Genomic DNA, 18,304 nt, shown 5'->3' with positions numbered 1-18,304 from the left:
AAAGTTATTTCCTGAATAATGGCATTCCCACTGCCCCTGCATAAGCTATGTGCACGTACTGCAAAGCTGCCTTCGTTTTATGGAAAGAGGTGACCCATTTACGCAGTGCTCGTAATGCACCTGTATCGTGTAGCTCTGATGCTAGGGGTGCGGAAGGATCAGGGCAGGCACAGGGTACTGAAGCCCTGGAGGCTACAGGAATTCTGCCTCAAAGCCCAGACCCAACATTGCCCCCTTTTGCAGCAGTGGGTATGAGAGGTTTTCAGGGAGTCGAATCCAACACGCAGCACCAGTTCCTGCACTGGTGATCCTGGGACAGATATGTCATTCCCCACAGACCACTTTCCAGCCATGGTGGCATTTTGTGTTCCCATCCTTAAAGAGGCAGCAGGATTCACTCCCAAGGTGCTGAGGCCTGGCACTCTTGAGTATTCGAGTCTTGGGGGGAGGAGGAGGAGTGTGTGTTGTGTGCTTTCATGCACTGCCTCTTCAGCAAGACTGGGGCAGCTTGCACATGAGCCAGTGGAGCGAACATCAGATTGGTTCAACTGGAACATGAGGCACATTAACTTGACCTAGATCTGGTTAGCAGAGGAAGTCTCATAGACATGCATTGGGGGAAGGCAGTAGCAGCAGCAGCAGCAGCAGCAGCAGCAGGATTTTCATTACTAGAAAACGCCTCCTTGAAATGCTTTTGCTCTCCACTCAGCAAAGCTAGTGTCATGTGGAAGGCTGAGCTGTGTTTTTTCCACTTTCCGTCACTCTCAGCCATTCCGCAGTGGTAGTAAACATATTAGATGCAAAATCCCAAAACCTCCTTGCAGTGCTGTTTCCTAATCGTTGTGGTTATGGACAGATACATGAAAACATGTCAAAAAAGCTCAGCTTTATGCTGTGATACACATGCATTCACTGTCATTCCCAATAAGGCTGTTCCTCCTTCCACCCTCCCCCTTTGGTGTGTCTCTGCTCTCATCTTTTCCATAAGGCACATCTGACCAGATCCAGCATCTGAGAAGAAATAAAAACAGATTTCCAGATTACATAGAACTTGGGCAAAAGCTGCAGCGACCTGTGCAAACCAGATTAATATTTGCATGCTATTATTTTTCCCCACCTTCGGAGAATAGGAGCATCTCTCGCTGCCGGTTTTATCTAGGGCTTTTCTTTCTTTGAGCCTAAATCCTAAAAAAGTAATCTCACCTTCCCATTTTAAAAAATAATCTCTGCCAGCTGATCTGGTGGCTCTTAATGCTAGGGGTGGTGGTGGCTGTGCTTCTGGGCTGCACCCCTTCCCCCACCAGGAAGCCCCCCCCCTGCACGCTCTGCCTTGTCCGTGGGGGAGGGGAAGGGCCTCTGTGGCCTCAGCCCTTTCATGTCCAATAATGGGAGCTTAAAGAGCTGCTGCCTCGGCTGCTTCTGCTTCTGCTGCTCTCAGATGATGGGACCCAGCTGATGCGCCTTTCTGGCACCTGGCCTGTTGCCGTGGCAACGTTAGGCATTTGTGTTCCTGCAGGATATTGCTTTTCTTACACCCTTCCAGTTTCATTCTTTCGCTCGCACAAAAGAGAGAGAGAGAGAGAGAGAGAGAGAGAGAGAGAGAGAGAGAGAAGCTGCCTGCTGGAGGCTTGCTTAGTGGAAAGATGCATCGCGCATGCAAAACACTCTCCCTTCCCCTCCTCGCCATCCTGGTTGAGCTTGGTAGGATGCACCATTTCAGTTCATTCAAAGGCAGCCTTGCATGTGGAAACCGCCAGGCTGAATAGGGTCCAGGGGGGTCCAGCTAACTTGACAAGGCAAGGCAGTGCACATCAAAAATGGATATGTGCAAACTCGTTTGCTCGTTCCTCTTCCAGGGCAGCGGTGGCCAAGATGTGGTGCTTTCCCCTGACAGCCTCCTGGTGCCGCAGCTGCTTGCTGCTCAATGCCATTCCCAGGTGGTTCCACATTGTCTATATAGGTTCAGCAGTAGGGTGTAATGGGACACCGGCCATTGCTGAGGAGAGGTAGCCGCGGGAGGCCTCTTGCCTTCATGTAGGTGCTGGGCCTTGGCCAGAGCAGATAACTTCATGCTGCTCCTGTGGAGCCTTCCTTCCTTGCTTGCAGAGAGTGCTCAAAGTTCATGATCGAGGCTACTATATACCAAACGCTCTTCCCCTTCCAAGGCCAGGCTGTGCGATGGAATAACTGAGCCTCACTTGTCCCAACCCAGGGGAAGGATCAGGTGAGGAGAACCTGGGCAAGAAGCAGAGCTCACCCACTGAGGTCACCTTCACACCATACATTTAAAGCACTGCAAATAGTCAGTGACTTCCCCCAAGTAATTCTGGGAACTGCCCTTGGCTATGGGTGCGGAGAGTTGTTCCTCTCACAGAGCTACCATGTCCCAAGTTCCCTTGAAGAGGGATTGACTTTTAAACCACTTGGAGGATTTTATAGCTCTAACGATGCTCCCCTAACAGCTCTCAGCCCCTTTAACAAACTATAACTCCCAGAGTTCTTTGGGGGAAGTAATGACTGTTCAGAGTGGTATTAAAGTGCTTCAAATGCGTGGTGTGATTAGGGAAGGTGAGTTAGAGTGGACACATTGCAAAAGTGAGAGGCCTATACTGAGTCACCAGATTAAAACCTTGTGTGCCGCCTCTGTTTTGGCAGTGGAGCACAATGCCTTCCTGGGCTCCTGTGGGCAGATTGTGCCACCTGTGCAGTGGTGGTGATGCCACGGCCGTGAATCAAGTTTGTGATACTTGTGGCAGCTTGACAAGTGGTTGAGCGACACGTTAAACATGCAACATGGCACAATACAGGACAGATGCCAAGCTTGGTGCTGTACACATGCCTGGTTTGGTGTTTTGTTTTTTTCTTTTAGTGGACCTTGGGCAGGGGCTGAAGCTGGTGAAAGACCCCAGGCCCAGCCTCTGGCACTTGGGGGCATCTTTGACCAAGACCGTGAAAATCCTGTTGCCAGTGAGAGCAGACAACCCTGTGGGCTTAATGCTTCATGTATCAGGTGGCATCATAGTAGGGGCAAGGGCAGTCTTCCCAGCCATGGGCCCTCCAGATGTTTCTTCTACAACTCCCATCAGCCCCAGCCAGCACAGCCATGGGGCTAATAGGAGTTGTAGTCCAAAACACCTGGAGGACACCCAAGTTGGCAGAGGCTGGGTTAGAGTGGGGGATTAGGACTGAGAAGATCCAGATTCAAATTCTCAGTCAGCCATGAAACTGGCCTTGGGGTCAGTCACTATAGCTCTCGGGCCAGCCTACTGCTCAGGGTGATTGTAAAGATAAAATTAGTGGTGAGAACTATGGAGGCTACCTTGAGCTCTTTGGAGGGAAATTGGTGGGATATTAAATATCTTTTCTTTTTCTTTCTTCATTTTTGCATGCTCACCTTACCTGATCCCATTGACTGGGGGTGTTGGCTTGACAGGTAATCATTTCTTGGAAAAGCATCCCTGGTGAGATGCATGAAAACAGGTCCTTATCCTCCCGAAAGCCTCAATTCCTGCTGACAATGGCAACAGTGACTTGCCATGCCCACGACAACCTCTAAAATGCCTATGCAGAGGACCCTCTGCACTGAGTCCTCATCATGAAGCCAGTGAAGAAATTTCCCTTTGGATGTTTGAATTTGCTCTTAGTTCAAAACTAGATTTGCTGGGATGTCCTGCTTATGCTCTGACATCCCTACACCACCTTCCCTTGCCCAAGGCACATAAGAGGAAAGTGAGACATTCCATCGTTGCTTCACAAGTTTCCCCACCATCATAAATGGTGGCCGGTAAGGGACATTTGTGTGTGTGGATAGACATGCAGCTTGGAGGTATTATACTGCACAGTTTGGATAGCTAGAAATTATGGGATGCAGGGCAGGAGATGTGGGAGCTGCACCATCAAGCTTGTCCATGTGCAGGGATGGAAGTGAGTTCATAAGAGTCTCATAGAAATCAGAAGATCAATCAGGGATTGAATGTCAGATCATAAGGGCAAGGCAGAACCTGTTCAAAAGACACTATGCCTGCCTGCTTGCCAGCTTAACCTTTGTGGTTGCCAGGGGCTAGTTTTACTAGAAGCCGTCATTGTGTTTGGGGTGTACCCATTGCAGGTTAATAACAGCTGGGTATCGCTTGGCTTCCACACTCCCACCTCAAATCCTGTATTTGGCTTAATCTCCATTCATATGATTTAACCACTTTCCCATTATTTTAAATCCATGCATTTCAAGAGCGCACATTATGGCTATGACCATTAAAACATTTGTTTGCAATGGAGTATTCCATATTCAGGATTGTTAAGAAAGGAACTGAAAATAAAACTGCCAATATTAAAGTGACCTTGTACAAACCTTTAGAGCCTCTGCATTTGGAATACTGGTTTCAGTTCTGGTTACCGTATCTCAAAAATGGATATTGTAGAGCTGGGGAAAGTGCAGGAAAAGACCACAGGGAGTCCCTGTCTTCTCTGCCTGCCTTGTCAGCCACCCCTTGATCTCTTTTTATTCCTTGATTCCAGGTTATCCTCAAGGACCTTGAAGTCTTGGCCGAGATTGCATCCTCTCCAGCAGGTCAGACAGAAGGACAAGGGGCACCTGATGGCCCCAGTTTACGACCTGGGCAACTGGAACTGCACATTCCTGCTCCAACTAAACCTTCCCAGGTTGGCTCCTCTGGTAAGTGCCCCTGTCTCTGGCAAAGATCTCACACACTTTGAGCAGCCTCTGGATATTTTTTTCTCCTGGTGCAAAGTGGCACGGGGCAGCTTTAGACAGGCGAAGGCAAGTGATTCCCTGGCAGAATCGGTACCAATATTTGAGGGAAATGTGTTTGCCACAGAGGAGGGCCACAGCGTGTGGTTCCAGCTACAGCTGGAGCCTGAAGACTTCTGTGCAGCTTCTGCTTGTAGTAACGGCTGGTGGGTGGGGAGAGCGAACGGAAGCATTTGTGTTGATAATTATACACCTCCAGACTGATGCAGAAGGAGGGTGGGAGGTGAGAAGAGAAGCAACAGTTGTGACACCAACAAGGAGGCAGTTTGGGAATCAAAAATGTTTTGCTGCCTTGAGTCCTCATGCCTGCAGAGTAGAACTGAGCCAGGTGAGAGCTTAGAAGAAGTTTGAGGGTGAGACCTAGACTCCATTTCCTGCTCTTCCCTATTGCTGGCCAGTCTCCTTCATCCCATCTCATCCCATTCCTCTGCTTCTGAAATGCTGTGTCGTTGGGACAGACTGCAGGGCAGCCCCTCTGGAGCAAGCCATAGCAATTCATCAGGCTGGTCTTCAATAGAGTTTGTGTCAACAGGAAAGGAAACAATGGCTAAAGTTTTAACAGGGAATCTATATTTCCACGCAAATCAATCCCAAAGCTTTTAAGGGATGTACATTATAGTTGTGCAGTGTGCCTAATTTCTGCCATTTGTGAATAATGGGAGTCCTTGCCTCTGCCCAGAACTGCTTCTGATGAGGTTTTATGAATGGGGACATCTCAGAGCACAGGCACCCTTTTTAGCCCAGATGGGTGAAACTTGATGAATGTTAGCATTAATCAACATACATAGCAACAAAGCTGCTATACAGAGGAGTGAAGGTAATAGAGGGGAGGGGAAAGACGAATGAGGATTGAGAGAGAGAGAGCGCACACAAGTGAACAGCCAACCACTGGTGCTGGGGAACTGTGGCATTTGGAACACAGGTCAAAAGCACTGAAACAGCGCCACCTCCCCCTGGGTTTCCAGGCCCAGCTCAAAGGGCTGGAAGGGCTTTTTCATTATCAGGGACTGGCTGCCCACTCTTCCAAGTCATCAGGGGAGGCCCTCCAGGTCCACCCCCTCCCCCCCATGGAGCTTAAGGGTCAGTGCCTCCTCTTTCCATGTGCCAGACTGCACTGTCTTCCTCTTTGCTGTGCCCCTTACAAGAATAGTTAACAATCTTCAAGTAGTTTTCTTCGTCCAGGTCAATTAATTTGGGCTCTATGTGTGTGAGAGTGCTGTATTAATCTGCTTATCCTTTGCATTGTTTCCCACGCCACCCCAAAAAAAAAACACCTTTTTACTGTCGTGCTAAACTGCTGTTTCTTACAGTAATTACTTTAGTCTTTTTTGGATTGTAATAATGTTGAATTTATTTGTAATGTTTCTTATGGTAATGTGAGACATAGCAAAGGCTTGGTGACTTGTTTGGTTGCCTTTGAACACAAGGAACTTGGACAGGGGATTGGGTACCTGTTGGTTCTGCTGATTTTTCAGGGGCTTCCATTATCATTGGCCATGGGCTGCCGTTCTGGAGAGCTTTGCACCCCTTTTCAATGGTTCTCCTTAGAGGAGCAGTTTCAATACGCTCACATCTGATGCACATTTGGCAGAAACCCCAAGCAGGGGCTTCTTGGTGGCTGCTCCCAGTCTCTGGGACTCATTTCCAAGGGGGACGAGCTTGCCCGATTTTTGACCACACACTAGTTGGCAAAAACATTTTTATTTAGACAGATAAGCTGACTTTAGAATATGTTGAAACTGTTTTTTTCTGGTGGTTTTGATTTTATTGATTTATCTGCCTTATTTTTCTGTTCTTCCTCACTCTATATTTTATTGCTGTTTCATTATATCTTGTTGTACTTGTGTTGTTGCATTTAGCAACCTAGAGCACCATTTGGTGGAAAGGTGGGAAATAAATTTAAAGATCAAAGACACAAGAACGTATCAAAATGTGTATGTGGGTAGGTCACATGGCACCGGTGGAGGCTGGTTTCTTTGAAGAAAGGATAACTCGCTTAGGATTTCCTTATTGGTAGAATACCTAGTTGACTCTTCTTATCTCTCTTCAATCTGTGGCCAATTCTGTAGCAACAAATGTGGCCCACAGAAAGAAGTGGTTGCCCAATTGGGAGTTCATTTGGGTGGTTCCCGCTCCTGCCTTGCCAGTGTTTCTTTCCAAGGTTCCAAGTTCTTCAAATACCATCTTGGTGGAGACTAAAGGCAGTGTGAGAACATCAGATGAAGCCTGAAGTTGCAACTGGATCAGGCCAAAGGTCTTGCATCTTGCATCTAGTCTTGCATCTTGTTCTACACTGGCCAAACAGTTCTCATAATGGGAACCTGTTGCTGGTGCCAAATCTGCCCAGTAACACAGATAAGAGAGTAACAAGATGCACCTGGTGAATGAGTTGTCTCTGCTGACTCATGAAGAATTATTAACCCATTAACTGCATTCCTTAACAAACCCGGCATGCGGGACCAGAGTGCAGCAGCAACACTCTCCCCACCTGTGACTCCCAGCAACTGCCATTCCCAGACATACTGCCTCCAATAGTGGAGGGACAACATAGCCATAATGGCTAGTAGCCCTCTCCTCCATGAATTTTTCTAAAGCTGTCCAAGTCTGTGGCCATCACTGGCTCTTGTGGGAGCAAATGCCATGCTAGTTCTGCTTCAGCAGAACTTGTTCTTCTATATGTTTGGCAATTCTATCTTTAACTATGCTTTCCACCAGCTTTCCTGGAACAGATGTTAAGCTAATGAGCCTGTAATGTCTCAAATCCTTTCAAGATGCCCTTTTAAAAACTGGTATTATATTGGCCCCTTTCCAGTCCTCAGATATGGAGGCTGATCTTCAGGGTGAGTTGCGTACTTTTGTTAGAAGATCAGCACTTTCACATTTGAGTTCTTTGCGAACTCTTAAGAACTTGTCCGTTCAAAAGACAAAGAGTGGAAGTCCAAGCAACCTCATTCTTTTGTGACTTCAAATCTTCCAGTCTGCCAAAGGATCCCAGGTAGCAGTCCAGTCCAGATCTCTAGTAGACGCACCCACAGGGTGCTTCCTTTAGGTTCAGAGCAGGTAAGAGTCCATAAAAGTTCATCACCCACCCAGATCGCACAGGTATGGCAGGTTGCTGAAGGATGCTCAGAGTGCAACATCTTGGAGATGGCCAAGGTCCTCAGGACTGGGTTTATGACATCTATGGGAGAATTGCATGCCCTCCCAAGTCATCCCTAATCCTCTTAGCCTCTGTTGGGCAGAGGGGGCCACTGAACCAACCCTTGCCTGCTGCCGAAGAGACCCTCTCACCTACTAATCAAGGCCCCACTGAGAAGGGAAGATTAAAAAATCACAGGGAAGATTACAGATTTCATCAGCACCATGGAAATGTGAATTTTGCATGCAGGAAGCATCTATGCAGACAGCCCTTTACTTGCCTTGATTGACTCACGTTCCAGAATGCTTAAAATGTGTTTGGCAAGGTTAGGGCATGAGGGAAAGGAAGGTTTTCTTAGGCTTATCACGTCGTGCCTATGTACATGCCATATATTTAAAGCACATTGCTTCCCCCTAAGAGTGCCAGGGACAAGTTTGTTAAGGGTGCTGGGAACTGCAGCTTTGTGAGGGGTAGACTACAATTCCCAGGTTTCGGGTGGGGGGTAGTGTGCTTTAAATGTATGTAGTGGACATAGCCTATGTATTTCCCCCCTCCCCCGGGAGCTCACTCACATGTGCATTTCTCCCAAAGCAACTGTGTAAGAGAAGTGAGTCACACAGCAAGCTTCATCCCTGAGCAGGGGCTTATCCTGGTCTCTCTTCCCTGTCTAATGCTCAGCCCACCACCCTGCACTGATTTCCCATCTGGTGCATGGATGATGAGCAGGAAGGGCAAAGGGACAGATCATGACAGGCAGTGGAAAGGGATAATAGGGTAAACGCCAACCGTAGCCTGCCTGGTTGTTTGCTTATAGTTCACCATCTGACCAGAGGCTCCCTACTTCTTCATGAGAGGGTTCCAGGTTACCTGAAGTTGTGGCTGATTCTACCTTTGCACAGTGCCCTGGTGCTGCTATCTCGGAGGCCCGCTTCTTGGAAGCTTTTGGTCCAGCCTGTAATGCCCTGGCTAGGAAGCACGATGAGCTCATGCTGCTTGTCCCACTGTTGGCTTGCGCTGAGCACAGCTGGGAGCAAATGCGCAGGGCCTCGAGTGTGCTATTGATCCTCTGTCTGTGCGGGAGACGGGTGGGGGGAGGAGCTGGCTAGGCGGCTGCAGAGCTGTGCTTTAGATCAAGTGGATGGCTTTCTCTTCCCTCCCCTGTAGATTATCTAAAAATAGCCTTGCAGTTGTGGCATCCATCCTAAAGGCTGCCGTGGCCCCTTTAACTCCATTCCAGTCCAAGCCTTTTATGTCACATAATAATTTGGAAAGAAGATGTCCAAGAAGCTGTGTCTCCCAGCTTTCTTACTACTTAAAACATCCATATCTGTGCAGCCCTTTTAAGGACATGGCTCTGGTTTTTGTGCCCAGGACCATAATATCTGCAGCTGATTGCCAAGTGTCTACTGGCTAGAGACTAGGAGCACAAAGAGGTTTTGCCGAATTTTATGAGATGCGAACCCCCCAGCATCTCATGGCCAGAAACAAGTAGGTGCAGCTCCATCATAACCGTTAAGGCAGATGGCCAGGTTTGCGGGACTGATCCTGCGCGGCACTTCTTAAGTTCTTTCTTCTGAGAGAAGAGAAGAATTTGGTGATGTGGGGGAAAGTCCAGCAGCTTTTGACAAACATGCTTGTGCCAGAGTTTTTTCCCTTTGGGGGGAGGATTATTCCAGTCTGAGGCCGCCAGCAAATTCTGTACATTCAACAAGGCGTTTCTCCAGTTGCACAGTGGGCTTCAGGGCCAAGAAGATGATGTGGCAAGCTGCCCGGACTCTTTCTGGGCAAAGACAGAGCTGGGGGAGGATGGCAAAGATAGGAGGATCAGAAGCTGGACTGTTCTTCCAAGTAGACTCCTAGGCATGCTGTGCTAAATGGCACCTTTGCAAGCCCCCATCTCGCCCTCCCTGCTGGTTTCCATTATATGTTTGCCTGCTCAAATGGCAAACCACCAGATTGGCTCCCCAGGGTGGAAGAGAGGGCCAGTGCCATTTCATCCTCACACTTTCCTCAGAATCTGCTTATGCAAATGCTGCTGTTTGCTTTTCCTGGCGGGGTGTATTTGCTCTGCTTGCTGAGCAGATCTGCTCCCTGCTTTGCTTCCCCCTTATTTCTCCTTTGAGAAAGCTGCAGCGAGGTGTGCTGAGTTGTCTTCATGCTTGAGGAAAGTCTTCGTACTTTTTTCAAGCTGCCCTTCCTTTTATTTGGCAATATTTCTGTGACTGCATTGGTACATGCCCTCGCTTTCACAGGGCTTCGCAAAGATGATAAGTGCTTTCTTGGTCTGGAAGTATCCTGTTCATAGCCCAATAAGAACATGTGGATCCTCAAATATTTGCTTGTACCCCACCTTTCCACCGCCCAGTGGGTTCTTCTGGGGGAGTTCAGCCTTGTCAGAAACAGGCTGAACATCTAAACCTCAAGTGAGGGATAAATTTGTAAGAGTAAGTGGATTGTGCCCCACTGCCCCAGACAGAAACAACAATTTTAAAGGGGGCCGGGAGCCAGGATAATAACTATTAGCTTCTCCGGACTCGTGACTTCTGTTTTAATGAGGAGAAGGCCTGGCTTGTGATCTTGAAATACTTGGGCAGGCTCTCAGAACCAGCAGATCAGCTGCCTTGTCATGTGAGGGCCCAGCCAGAGGGGAAACAGAAAGCTCTGCTGTGAGTAAATGACTTGCTCTGGTGTGCTAGCTAATCCCCTTGCCAAAATGCTGGCTCTGAATCTGTAGCTCTGTCAGACACAAAACCACCCACAGAGGTGGGTTGCCCCCTCTGTCTTCGAATTGCTTGGCTAGCACTTCATGGAACATGTTAAAGTGGGCTGGACCTCTGAGATCCTAGTAGTGTGCTGGAATCAAAACCACCTCCACCCCGGCCAGCGTTTCTTCACCTCAAACTGCTTGATCGAGAAGCAAGTTGCTTTCCTCTCCCCTTGTGATGGGCTTGGGGGGGGCAGATGAAGTAAAGGATTTTGATCTTTACAGTGTCAAATGCCTTGACTTATGCTCCTCCCAGTGTATCCCAGCCCATGAAAGAAGTCAGCAGTGTTCTCTGGGAAGAGAGGTCAGGGAGGCAGCAGATGTCACAAAGCCAGCCACTTGTGCTAATCTGAGCTGGCTTGTGAAATAGGCTTTGGGGATTAGGCACTCAGAGCAGGGCCTGAGTCAGGGACCCACAGAGCAAAGGGACAGGAGGATGCTGGGCTTAGAGCCAGACATGGCCTTCCTGGAGTCTTGCTTGGGCATCACCCATTTCCAGCCTGGCATTCAGATTTCATTTCTGGAGGGAAGTTCCTAGCGTCCGGCTGTGGTGAAGTCTCGCGTACCGCATGTGTTGACCTTCAAACCCTCTTAAGCGGCAACTTTTCCTATGCAGAGAAATGTGTACATCAGCCTTCCCTGGTCTGGGGCTGATGGGCGCTATAGTCCAAAACATCTGGAGGGCAGCAGGCTGGGGAAAAGCTGGTTTGCCCCATCAGGTGTTGACATTTTGTAGGCAACTGTTTTGCCTTGTGTTCTGGCTTGGGAGAGCAGCTCTGTCAGTGGATTCACATAATAAACCTGAGATGTTTCGAAATGTGTGTACATTCCACCCACCCACTTTTTCACTGTGCACCTCTCTTGCTATAAAACCCTGCAGAGGTATGAAGCATCCCTGTGAAGATCCCAGGTCTTGTGCCCAATATGCAGAACTGACTGCCTTAGGCAGGGCAGCCATCTCTTTGGGTCCAAATTGGCTTTCTGGATTACAGGAATTCTCCACCTCTTCACCACCACGACTGCCCTCCCCGTGACCTCCACACTTTCCCCTTCTGCCTTGTTTCAGTCAAACAAGAGCTTACTCCGGAGAGGGGTCTTTCTGCTGCCATGTGCCTCTGGAAATGGGCAGGGCAGTCAAGGGTGTGTGGCGACAGGGAGGAGGGACAGGCACACACCCAGGTGCCTTGTAGTTGGGGAGGGAAGGAATGAAGACTGGCTTGTGTCTCCGTGAGCCTTGGGAAGGGGGAGCCTACATCTTAACAACATCTGTTTCAGTGATGAATTGAGAGGCAAATGTCTTGGGGCGGTTCTGTTTTTGTTCTTTGAGCTGCTCTATTTTTATCTTCCCATGTGATGTTCCTTTACATCATATTTACCAAGTTGAAATACAAAACATCCTGTAGTAGTATTAACCGGCTGGAAAGTCTCTCCTGCACATCAGGTTTCACTTAAGATAATCTGCTTGCCTTCCCTGGTGGCGGCGGCGGCGGCAGCAGCAGCAGCAGCAGCAGCAATCCTCCTAGTGCATATTTGGGGATGGAGAAGGGGGTGTGGGGATCTGCTCTTGCACCCGCGCATAGGAGCTTGATGGTCAAAAGGCAGCTTCTGCCTCCTGAGTGGTTCCTACTTTTAGAAGCATAGGATTGGTGGAGCTGCAGCTCTCTGAAGCCCTTTCACAGCCCCATCTGCCTGGCGGACAGATGGGGGAGGGGGATGAGGGCTGGAAGATCATTGGTCTCAAGGCACTCCAGGAACTTTCCAGTGGCCCCCCCTCCAACCCCCCTCCGTTCCTGCAGAAGAGCCAAGAGACAGAAAAATAGTTGCTCTGTGAATGACACAGAATTTCTTCCATCTTGCTCTGCCCCAGAGTCACAAGCAAGAGATACTGAGCAAAATGCTTTAGACTAGAGGAAGGGGTTTGTAGAGGCTCTCAGAGCAGTTTTCTGTTGGGGGGTGGGGAATAGTCTGAAACGTTTCGGGGGGAACTTGGAAAAGAGCTTGAATAGCAAAGGGCAAGCAAGCAAATTTGGGGCTGATGTACATCCAAAATGCTCTGTTGGCCTTTACAGACAGTTATGACACCTAGTTTGGGGACTGAAGCTGCCATGGTTGGGCTGGCAGACTCCTGTTGTGGTGACGGAAGAGGAAAAAAGGTAGCAGGCAGGAGTCTTGCTGAATCTCCTGGGCCCCTCATTAGCATTTAGAACTTTTGGCCTCCTCAGAACCTTTCTCTGTTGACAGTGGAGGGCACAGTGTTGAGCTAGGGCTGCTTCTGTTTTACAAAAAGCTACCATAATGCAGTGCTGAGAGACAATTGTCCTGCCACAAGAGGGATGACTCTGCAGGGCAGTGCCAAATTGCAGTCTTCTGTGGTGTTGACCATCTGTATGGAACTGCGGGAGAGGAGAGCAAGTTAAGAATGTCTAGTCCTCCTGTTGCCTTTACGCAAGGAATAAAGCTGGGCTTGTAGGGAATTTTCGTGGGCGAAAGCATATCATATAGTTAAACGGTGTAGAGCTGGTCTAAAGAAAGAAAATTGCCTGCAGGAGACTTCCCCAACCAGCTTGTTTTGGAATACTGCTCCTACCAGTCCTAGTCCAAAACAACTGGTGTTTCTGACTGATGGTGAGCTACCTGAGTAGGCCCATGCGTATCACACAGTTTCCTTGAACTGCTTATCCTTTTAGGGAATCTTTGCAGAATCCTCCCGTACACCCAGCGTTTGCAGATGCCAGAGAGGTAAAACTTGCTTCAGGACAGTTTCTGCAGAAGTAATGAACACAGGCTGAGCCTGCAGACTGCTGGGCTGCTGGGCAAAACTTGCCATTATCTTCACCTCTGAGGAAGTAGAGGGAGAGAAGAGAAACCTGAAGGGGAAGGGGGAGCTCAGGCACTTGTTTAATACCAGGTGAGGATGTGTGTGATAGAGAAGTTGAATTTAGGCACATGTAGCATTTTCCCGCTTGATCAAGCTGTATGGCTGACCAGGTGGTGGAGTTGAGGAGAAATTCAAGCTGTCTTCTTTCTGAGCTTCCTGCTAGAGTGCAGTCTGCTATGGCAGGCCATGGGAACATGATGATGAATGGCGAAGGCATGTGATGCTCACCTTGGCAGTGAGAGTTAACACCATCATAGTTGCTTTCCAGGAAACCTCTGCAGCTTCTCCCTGAGCAATTCCCCTGAGACAGCCCTACTCAGTTGCAACTCACCCTTGTGCTCACTGTGGGCAGCTGAAGTGTCCCAACACAACACTTGTGGGCTTAGGCTTCTCTGTATGTGTACTAACAGCCAGTCTGGTGTGTTGTGTATCTGTGAAGCCTCTGATTTGTGAGTATCAGCATGAATGAATCGGTTCAACTGTGTTTTCCTAACACCTCCTCCTGCCTTTCTAGTATTTCTGCTCCTATAAATAGTAAGGCGGGTTTAATTGTATCTACTTGCTATGCCATCGTGGGCGAGCCACCCATCGGTGGCAGAAGCTGGAACAGGGGAAGTTAAAGGGATCTGGGAGGCGTGGGTGGGACTCTTGGAAGCCTCTCTGCTGCCTGACTGTTTCTATGTTGTAACCGTGCAGATTAATTGAAAACTGGCTGGGCAGAGATTAGGAGCTGTGAGGTGGTGGGCGCAGGAATACAAAGCTGAGGTCTTTCTATGGATGTACCTTCATAGCAGGAAGTGGGTCTCCTCTCTGCATGCCTCACACTGACCGCCACTTCTTCAGTGTATCCAAATTTAACAAATTTTGCTGCTGAAGCAGCAGCAGATTGAAATAGTGAAGCTGCAGCCTGTTTCCCGCTTGTGTTGTGCATTGTGCAGCAATATTTGCCAACTCCTGACCCCAAATGAGACGTCTGTGATTTTACAAGCTGCCTGGCGGGCAGGGAGAGAGACTGCCAGAGTGGCTTTTCTGGTCCGTTCTGCAGTGGTGCACATCTTTACTTGTCGTTCATGAGTGTGGAGCCCAGGAGTGCTGACTGAAGAGCCATGCATTGACTTCCCCATCGACAGTCGATCCGTGGAACTGTCTGACCTGCAACTTTTTTTCCTCTTGAAAAGGCATGATCAGCATCTGATTTGTATAAGGGGAAAAAGAGACCTATGTTAGGGCGCAATCCTTGAAGCTTTTCCTTTGACCTGGACATTCTGCCCAATTCCATCAGGTCTGACCCTTGCAGAGAACTTCCTTTGAAGAAGGCCCTGTTCAGCCTTGAGTATCAGTTCCCACCCACCCCTTGTCTTTCTGTTGTTTTCCATATATTTGGACAGTATAGTAAGCCTTTGTAAGAGTCAAGAAACAAGTGGCTTGGGCACTTAAGTGCCTCCAGACTCTCCAAAACCTTACAAAAACAAAGGAACTGTGGGTGCTTGTGAAGAAGGGCTGGGGGGAGGTGGAGAGAGAGAGGAAGGAAGGAAGGAAGGAAGGAAGGAAGGAAGGAAGGAAGGAAGGAAGGAAGGAAGGAGTGCATGTTTTGTTTCCTACATCCAAAGAGTTATACCCTAAGTTTGAGGAGAGGCTTTGAGAATGATATTTGCCTGCCCATTCTGCACCTTTTTAACATTATGCTGTTTGATTGAAGGTTTAAACAAGTATTAAGGTTGATCTTTATTGCCAGTGCCTACTGTGACCACCACCCTTTCTAGCAAGAGGACACACCTTTCCCCTTCAAAAGAAGTTTAGCTTTGGGGTTGTCTTTTGCCTCTGTTCTCCGTGGCCTAGAGACCGACTTGAATCACAGTTTATCTATGCTGGCTGGGGCTGAAGGAAGTTGTAGTCTGAAACATCTGGAGGGCATCAAGTTGGCAAAGGCTGTTTCTTGGACATATTGAGAGCCCTGTTGTGCAAGGTAGTCTTGTGGGTTCATAGAGCATCTCTCCTGAGATGCTTCATTTCCATTCGATGTTTCGATTTCCATTTTCCCATAACCTAGCCTGCTCTATAGCTGTGCTTAGCTGGGTTACTTTAACTGCTTTTTGGAAAATGACTGCCTAATAATCAAGTTTTCACCTTTATCTGTCAGCTTCTAGCTTTGGTTTTCTATTGCTGTGCCAGGTTTGTGCCAATGTCTGCATATAGGAAATGCATTTTTATGCCTTTTCAGTTCAGAGGCATCTCCACACCTTTCCTCTCCCTGTGACTCAGAGGAGGACCAGAGTTCCTGATCTCTTTTATGACGGTAAAACAAAGGACAGGCTAAAGCAAATGGTAGTGTGCCTTCACTATGTATTGCAGGGGAAGGGCTATAGTAGCTCAGTGGCAGAGCATCTACCTTGCATGCTGGAGGCCCCAGGTTCAATCCCCCATGGCATCTCCATGTAGGGTTGGGAGATCCTTGCTTGAAAGTCTGGAGAACTGCTGCCAGTCATTGTGGACAACAGGAGCTGCTTGGTATAAGGCAACTTCATGTAGCTGGAGCTGCCGCTTCAAATCAGAGCTAGGATAGCCTGCTGTGATCACGGGTGACAAGCAGAGCTTAGAAACCCACCTGTACTTCTACAGGCGCTTCTTCCTTAAACAGAGTTAACTTCCTCTCTCCTCCTTCTTCCAGGTACCAAAGGCATGGAGTGCTCTCCCTCGACACCCACCATGAACTCCTACTTCTATAAGTTCATGATCAACTTGCTCAAGAGATTCAGCAGTGAGCGGAAGCTCCTGGAGTTACGGGGAGCTTTCATCATCAGGTGAGGCCACATCCTGCCTTGAGTTGCCCTCTCTGTGCTTCCAAATGCCTTTCTGGTATCTGTGTGTTCCTGTGTACAGGTCTGGAGCCTGCCTCAAGTGCTGGGGTGGGGGGGGACTTAGTTTTCTTCCTGCAGCCAGTGGTACCTTCCTCTCAGCTCCCTCATGACCCTTCTGTTGGTGTGAGGTCAGGAGACAGGCTGTCTATGGGCTGTCGGTAGTGGCACCTGCCCTGTGGAACGCCGTCCCGTCAAATGTCAAGGAAATAAACAACTACCTGACTTTTAGAAGATATCTGAAGGCAGCCCTGTATAGGGAAGCTTTTAATGTTTGCTGTTTTACTGTGTTGGATGTTTTAATTTGTTGGAAACTGCCCAAAGTGACTGGGGCAACCCAGTCAGATGGGTGGCATATAAATAATAAATCATTATATTATTATTATTCCTTTGAACTTAACATGTGAACATAAAAATAGCCCACTGGATCAAGCCAATGGCCCATCTAATCCAGCATCCTGATCTCACAGTGGTCATCCAGATGCCTGTGGGAAACCTGCAAGAAGGATCCAAGCTCAGGATCAAGCTCCCCTTCAAAGTCCAGCAACTGGTATTCAGAAGCATTGCTGCCTCGCAACTGCAGAGGCAGAGCAGAGCAGAGCCATCATGGCTACTAGCCATTGATAGCCCTCTCCTCCAAGAATTTGTCTAATTCTCTTTTAAAGCCATTCAAGTTGGTGGCCACCACTTCCTCCTGTGGGAACGAGTTCCATAGTTTAATTATGTTGTGCATGAAGAAGCACTTTCTTTTGTCTGTCCTGAATCCTTCAACGTTCAGCTAAATTGGACGTCCATGAGTTCTAGTGTCTAGAAGAGCAGGAGAGAAACTTTTCTCTCTCCACTTTCTCCATGTTTGCTCAGCTTTTCCTCACCAAAGTCAGGGGAGGGGAGAGCAGAGCCTCTGGCTCTTTGATAAACGGAGATACAATGGAGGCCAAGCAGCTGTGAGCTGTACTTCTGTGGTGGGCTGCAGGCTTGCCTGGGACAATGCTCTGCTCAGCTGGGGCAAAACTAGGCTGGCCAGTCGCCCTCTTTCATCAGAGTGCCCCCCCCCCGCACTCGGCTGCCGCCAGCTCATTTGCTTTATGGAAAGGAGCAGCTCATGAGAGGCCAACTGTTGTTCATGAATGCCTTTTAGTCCAAGTGAACTGCATGCAGCAGCCCATGTGAGGGGAGGCAGCAGCCACAGGTTTCAAGCCTTGGGTTTCCTGTGTGTCACAGAGCCAGGCCTGCTTTTGGCTACCCTAGATTTTGAGGATGCATTCCTGAATGAGAAACGAAAGGATTCTGTTCAGACCGAGAGCCTACAGACTTTGGCACCATTAGGATGTGCCTCTGTGTGTGTCAAGCAGAGAGAACACTTCTTAAATCTCTCCAATTGTGGGTCAGAGGATGCAAGGGCAGCTGTGCCGGCAGGCCTCACTCTTGCCGTGGGCTTGTGGGAAGCCAGATGATGGCAAAGGGGGAGCAGTGTGTCCACAAACCCACTCATAGAATCAGAATAGTAGAGTTGGAAGGGATCCCATCCAGTCCAATCCCCTGCAATGCAGGAATCAGAGCTAAAGAATCCCTGACAGATGGCCACCCAGCCACATGTTTAAAAACCTCCAATGAAGGAGAGTCCATTCTACTGTCGAACAGCTCTTTACTGTCAGAAAGTTCTTCCCAATGTTTAGTTGGAATCTCCTTTCTTGTAATTTGAATCCATCAGTTCATGTCCTCTCCCTCTGGAGCAGCAGAAAACAAGCTTGCTCCATCTTCCATGTGGCATCCCTTCACATATTAGAAGATGGCTATTGTGTCACCTCTCAGTATTCTCTTCTCCAGGCTAAATATACTCAGCTCCCTCAACTGTTCCTCATAAGACTTGGTTTCCCAGACCCTTGATAATCTTGGTCGC

General features: G+C 48.6%; 1 protein-coding gene across 1 annotated transcript in view; it reads left to right on the top strand.

Annotated features, from left to right (window-relative positions):
• VAC14 (VAC14 component of PIKFYVE complex) overlaps window positions 1-18,304 on the top strand; it is a 70,929-nt gene that overhangs the window by 20,696 nt on the left and 31,929 nt on the right. The window contains exons 13-14 of the mRNA XM_083624877.1: window positions 4,516-4,672; window positions 16,218-16,350. Of these exons, the coding sequence (XP_083481003.1) occupies window positions 4,516-4,672; window positions 16,218-16,350 (290 nt within the window). The remainder of the gene's footprint in view (window positions 1-4,515; window positions 4,673-16,217; window positions 16,351-18,304) is intronic.

The sequence above is a fragment of the Podarcis filfolensis genome (genome assembly GCF_964270895.1).
Source record: "Podarcis filfolensis genome assembly, chromosome: 8".
NCBI lineage: Eukaryota > Metazoa > Chordata > Lepidosauria > Squamata > Lacertidae > Podarcis > Podarcis filfolensis.
Note: the sequence above shows the minus strand (reverse complement) of the source record. Positions and strands in the feature narration are given on the sequence as shown.